Source organism: Egretta garzetta, unplaced genomic scaffold, assembly GCF_000687185.1.
Source record: "Egretta garzetta isolate BGI_Z169 unplaced genomic scaffold, ASM68718v1 scaffold7, whole genome shotgun sequence".
Lineage (NCBI taxonomy): Eukaryota > Metazoa > Chordata > Aves > Pelecaniformes > Ardeidae > Egretta > Egretta garzetta.
Genome location: NW_009260350.1, coordinates 1,353,387 through 1,359,862, shown reverse-complemented (window position 1 = coordinate 1,359,862; position 6,476 = coordinate 1,353,387). Strand labels below are relative to the sequence as shown.

Below are 6,476 nucleotides of genomic sequence, written 5' to 3'. Positions count from 1 at the left end.
AATAAAGAAGAAAACAGCATTAGTGACTCTTGGTACTGTAACAGAGCTTTCCGCATGAAGAACGCAGACTTCTATAAGGATTACACACAATTCCCAACAGACCATTCCCACTTTACAGCCTGACATTGATCTGTTTATTGAGGAATGAACCCTACACATGCAGGGTTCTGTTCATAAGCATATTTCAGTAATGAAACTCATTGATATCCACAAACTCCTGCTTCAGAAACCTTTGCACCTTTTCACGGTGAGGAAGGGTGCTGAAAGGTGGGCAAAGCAACTTTAGTCAACATCCCAAGATAAACACAGCACTCCATTTATTTGCAAACACTTCCACATGTTTACAGACTTCTTTGATTAAACTTCTGCAGGACAGAACATGAAAACACACATAAGCTCCAGGGCACCTGGCTGACAGTTGCTCCTCCTTATCTTGGCCTTGCAAAATGCCTGGGAGAAAAACACTGGAGCACACGCAGTGTTTTCTGCTTCGAGAATGTGAGAAGACAGACTCCATGAAAAATTAACAAGTCTCTATGCTGATTTGTCATTCCCTCTTAACTAGAAAGCTTAATTAACATTAAAAGGTCAGATACTCCATCTTAACAGTTTGCCTACAACTGAGTTTTAAATAGCTACATCATTACTACTTTTACCTCTAGGACAAAATTTAGTGTGGGGAGAATTTAGAGGTTTATCATGCAAAACCACCCAACAGCTTCTTCTCTTTCTTGAGTCAATGGTTTAAAGCAAGGGAGCTTCAGTCACTCACAGGAAACTTGCTGCCTCTAGGAAACGATCGTGAGAGATCATTTTTCCCTAGCTGGGACACTCAGATGCACAAGAAGTTGTTGTTTGTTTGGTTGGTTTTTTTAAATTAACATCTTTCCAAGTAAGCAATTACTGTAAGGACAGTTAAGCTATTACTGTCAAAGCAGAATTACTATGATTGCAAATAGATAACAAGGTCAGGAAACAGGATCTCCTTTAAGAAGCGAAGCATTCTCAAGACGAATTCAGAAGAGAGTTTCAAATGTTTCTCATTTACTCATCTCGCAGGCAAGCTCACATTCTGTTTAAGAACACACACACACTGCCGGGTCAGCGAGCCAGATTGCGAGTGCGACAAAACCCAGCAGCAAGCTCTATAAAACGCAAGCCCCCCCCTCAAAGAGAGTGCTAGCTTAGATCAGCAGGGCATTCTTATTCACGCCTGACAAAACACACTTGCAGAATGAAAAATAGTCTAAATTCTGCCTCTTGGTAGCCAAGCAATTGAAAACATTGCTGGACAGCGAAGTCCTCTTAGATAAGACACTCTTGCCTGCAGCTACTGGTTCAAATAAACAATCTGCATGCTCTTTAAGTTATGCCTACTTCATTTCAAAGACATTGTCGTTACGACCATTGGCCAAGGCAGCAGCATCTGAAGGGCCAGGCCTGCTGCGTACATTACCATCAGACACTGCAGCAACTCAATGACCCTTCGCAGAGCATCTCCAATAATCAGGAGCTTAAACAAAAGCCCGGGAGGGGCTGGAGCTACCATTATATTGTCAGTGCTGCTCTAGCATACGATGAAGCTGAAGCATTACCAAGGTCCAAACCTACCCGGTTTTAAAACGTCTAAGAAGCAATGCTCCTCAGTCCTGTGGGGCAGGAGCAGGGAGGAACAAATGGTTTCAATCACCTTGCAGTGACTTAAGCAAAAAACCTAACTGGGTCCAAAGCATCTCAAGCTGCAGCGCAGAGCCTTTGAAAGGGAGCGAAGAGGAGGAGGAAGGAAGGACAGTAAGGGAAACAATTTGAGCCTGGCCAGCTCCGGGAGAAGCTTAGTTTTGATACTTAATTCATCAAACGAGACCGCACAGCGATCTTAAAAATACTATACCTTTGCTGAAGTAACGATGGTGTTTCCTGTAACTGGAGCACGGGTGGGCTTTGTTTGCTTGGTTTTTGTTTGGTTTTTTTTTTCTTTTTAAATAGGATAAATTTCCTGGGCTGATCCTAATCTCAGCCTGCTTTCGTCCTGTAGAAATCAAGACCTCTGCCTTCTCTTACATGACCTGCAGGGCTTGGCTGATGCTAAACGAATATCCCAGAGCCACCCACCAAATCTGTGGCCGAGGAAGGATTAGGACCCACAGTTCCAGAACACGAGATGTCTCCAGGAGAGAGCTGACCATTCACCCCAGAGCGACTGAAGTGAGAAAATGACGATCTATGCCAAGTTACAGCAATCTCCATGGTAAGGTGGCAAAACTGAACATGCGCTGAATCCCTCAACTACTGCAGTCCTTGGCACTGGGAGAGATGGGAGAGGATAGGTGGCTTGTTCAGTTGCTCCCAAATGACTTGCCAGAGCGCATCTAAAGGCACTTCCAGCATCTCCCCACTCTTTGAGTGGATTCCTTTGCAAAGCACCAATTTTTTAACCTCAAAACTGAAGGTCTTTGTTTCTTATAATCAAAAACTACCATGGTTTCAGAACACAATACACCAAACAGCAGGGCTCACCTGGAGGTAGATTGCTGCCTCTTGGTAGTTCATTTCCCAGTTGTGCCGGGCAGAGCTTTGCTGCGCACAGCAGTCCCCTGCAGCAGGGCTGGATGCATCATTAATAACGTCATAGCTACCTCCATCTGCATCAGTACAATAAGAGAAAAATTGATTTACAATTAAGCGAGCTGAGATTGATCGGAGGCATGCAAACAAGCCAGGCACTGGGACCAGAGACAAGCATCAAGAGGTGGCAGAGTACCCAGGAAACTGGCAGCTTGTACACAGACAAATTGACTCTTCCCATGTAGGAGCTTTTAAGAGACACACTCAAACTCAGCACTTCAACACGGGAATGCTCCCAGAAGATCATCAAAAGAGACAGCATCCTATTTCATACAATAAGCAGGAGTCCTGGCTCAGGAGATCTGTGCTGTCATGTTCGTAGCGTACTATCAGCAGTCATAAACCATAAGCAGGCAGCTAACAGCTACAAGTCTCTGAGGATATCCAACCCACAAAATAAGAGTGGGCTTGTAAAGGAACACCGCCTTTTCGCATTTAATGGTAGGAGAGACACAGAAGAATGGAGTACAGGGCTACCACAGGCAAGGGAAACCAGTCTGAGTATAGAAGCTAATAGCAGCTGTCAGTGTTTTTAGTAGAAAGCCTCATTTTTCAGAGCTCTACAGAGTCACTAAACAATGCATCTTTGCAACACTCTTTGGCACAGGTAAGTACCAATACTCCTCTGACGAAAACAAACAGCAAGATTAATTTTCTGTTCATAGCCCATAAATTGATTTTGGACCTTCTTAGAGCATGTCTGTCTCATCAGTAAAGCACTATAAACCAAGGAACATTTGTACTAGATTTCATGTCTAAAAATTTCATTTAAAAAAATACAATTCTATTGCAAAAACCAACTCCCAAGCATACACATACACAGTGTCCTTCCTGTGGGAGAGCTACGCAAGGCAGGTAAATAAACTCCAGAATACTTCCCATTTTTTGCATTCTACAAACTCGGTGCTATTAAGACACATGAAAAACATGCACGAGGACAATTACAGTTCAAAAAGGGAATGCCACTTGGTTTCTTCTTCTAGGACTGGGATTTTATTTTGCACCTTTGACAAAGAACACCGAGCAGAGACCCTACAGAAGCAAGACCTGCTTAGGGCCACCCATGAAACCTGTGTTGGAGCCACCCACACACTCAGTTCTCCAGAGTTTGAGTCATTACCCAAACCACAAGGTTGTTCTTGCTCTCAGTGCAGATTTCCCTCCTCCGGTGCCTCATGTGCCCAAAGAGGGTACACGTAAAATTCATGGTGCCAGTGCAAAAGTGCTGATCTCCTGCTTTTTAGGAGCACAGAAGCTGTGATGCCGTAGCTTGTTCTCTCTGTCTCACAAGAAGTTGTCCCAGAGAGGGGAAAAATTACAACAAGGTTCTTTTCCTCTTTCACGCCAGCATGCTGAAGATCTGCTACATCTCTTTGCTATGACAAAATAATCCTCACTGAATTACTCATTCAGCCTTTCTAGAACACCCTCAGGAGCGGGGAGGGTCCACACCAAAAACTGCACAGCTACCTTTTCCACCCTTGAATCGAATTAAGATAACATTTATCTGGGATTTGTGAAGACTTTCCAGATTGTGTACTCACATTGTTGAGAATCCTGCAGCATTTAAGCCTATTTCTCTTCCTTGCTTCCCCCATACCCTTAAAATACCACTCAAAATCTGGAGGAATGTTTGAGTGAGGCTGATTCCTCCCACACACCCCTCTTACACCTTGAATGAGCACGGTTCTTGAAAAAACCTGAACGATAGATATTTTATGTACCCACAGAACTGGAATGGCAGTCTTTGGGGTTGGTTTGCCTTTTAAGTAAAAGATGACAGCAATTTGCAAAACTCCAAAGCTTTACATTGTGAGCTATAAAAATTTCTTAAATGTTATTATTTACAAAGCTTTTACTGTGTATGTGTTTCAGGGAGACAGACTCCCTGCAACTGCAGCCTGGTGGCAAAACCCTTTTTGCATTTAATGCTTAACAGCGTTGCAGAAGGAGCACATCTTCATCGGAACCTGGTCTCACTGCTGAAGATCTTTACTGCCCAGAAGACAAGTATTTTCCAAACCTCATTCCCACCCTAACAGATCGCTGCCAGACGAAACACACTGCAGCCCCGTCCTGCCCACCCTACCCTCCATGGGGGTCTAAGCTGGGTCACAGTAGAGGCAGAGCACAAAGTGGCCTCCAGTCCCCAGCCTCGAAGCCCTCAGCGTCACCACAGACAGGCGCAGAGCTGTCAAACACCCCCAAACTTTGCTGAGACGCACAGCGACCTGGTCAGAACAGAGTGTGCAACCTCATCTTATCACACATAACCTGACGATGCCCAGAGCCGTACGTGCCATCCACGATGTCACCTGGACAGTTCTACAGCACGTCACCTGCAGCTCCTTCATTATCCGGTGGCTGGGGCGAGGCTGCAGGATGCCTTGCTCAAACCAGGAACCACTGTGAAGGCGCTGACAGGAGCCGGAGTTTCAGGCCTTTCCAGAACTCACCTTGCAAAACACAGCAAGTATTCGGAGAAAATCCGAGTGTGATTCATCTCACACAGTTCAGGGGATATTGAAAAAGCACAGAATCAACACCTTGGCTGTGCTAGCTCTTTTGGGGAAGAGGGACATGTTAAGCAGGTTGCTTACAATATTACCGTGTTATTGGAGCATTACGGTATGTTCAAAATTTAAGAACATCAAAACATACTGTGGTCAAATCAGCAAAGGTTTGTAGCATTAAACAAAACACTATGCTCTACCAAAAGATGCCAAAACTACCTTTAAGCCTGAAGCAGTTCTTTCGCAAAGACCAATCTCTCTTTGAGAAGGATCAACGGTAGGAAAAGATAACGCCACAGTAAAAACCCAGGACCCCTCTCTGCATTTCACACAGAGCTGAAAGACAGCAGCTGAGACAGAAGAGATGCCCCAGTGAGATCAAGGTTGCGAATACAAAACAGCACTCAAAGATGCAAATCAGGAACAAAAAATAACTCTAGAAACCAAGATGTTTTCCTCCTGTCTAAATCAGACATCATCTTTCTAGGCACAGACCACAGAAAATGTACTGGCAAAGTGTTCCAGTGGGGAGCTGCATTTCGTGGATCAGCTCCTTCCCCATCAGGTACCAGAAGGTTGATCTAGCATCCCTGAGGCAACAGCATCATCTGGGTAATAAATAATAATAAAAATAATAATAAATTTGAAAAGCAACCCTCTGACTGTTTGTTTGGCAGCCCTCCAGCTAGCTAATTTCCTCAGCTGCTCCCATGATAACAATGACACAGACTAATGCAACCTCCGCTCCGCTCCGCTCGTGCTGCAGAGCATCCCCGACGGCATTTACCATTAGTATCGAGCTCAATGAGATAGGAGGATCTCTCCACAGGACTCCCGTAATCCTCGAAGTAGATGGCAGGCGACTCTCTCCACCGCATGGCAGCTGCCGCGCCGGGAAGCGGGCACACTTGTGTTCGGAGTCAGGGAGAGGGAGACAAGTCAGATCTGAAGTTCCTCCCTCCCTCCTCTCCGAAAGCTGATCCTCAATTTCGCAGCTTCCTCAAGGGAAAGCCACGCACAAAAGATTTTCCTCTGCTCTCTGCAGAACTAAACGTTTTCTCCCCTCCCCTCTGAGGAAGGTGGCTCAGACTTCAGTTAAATCGTTTCCCTATCGCTGTCTTAGCGGCAGGATGTTTCTAAGTGCAAGTTGTTGGAAGGCTTAGCTGTGGGACAAAGAGCTTTTAAGGCTGAGTGTGGTGGTAAAGCAGAGCCTCATGTGCCGTGCTCTCTTGTTTTGGCATATAGCAGAATTTGCTCACCAGCGAACATGAACAACTAATGGGAAAGGAGTCAAAATGCTGACTGGTCACAGCAAGGAGTCTTCCTCCCCCCCCCCGC

General features: G+C 45.2%; 1 protein-coding gene across 4 annotated transcripts in view; it reads right to left on the bottom strand.

Moving 5' to 3' along the window:
* TPCN1 (two pore segment channel 1) overlaps positions 1-6,476 on the bottom strand; it is a 49,209-nt gene that overhangs the window by 25,108 nt on the left and 17,625 nt on the right. For 3 of the 4 annotated variants that reach the window (XM_009642845.2, XM_035898311.1, XM_035898312.1), the window contains exon 2: positions 2,518-2,642. In XM_009642845.2, the coding sequence (XP_009641140.1) occupies positions 2,518-2,642 (125 nt within the window). Of the gene's footprint in view, positions 1-1,891; positions 2,305-2,517; positions 2,643-6,476 lie in introns of those variants that run through there. The other variant, XM_035898313.1, reaches the window with a different exon arrangement.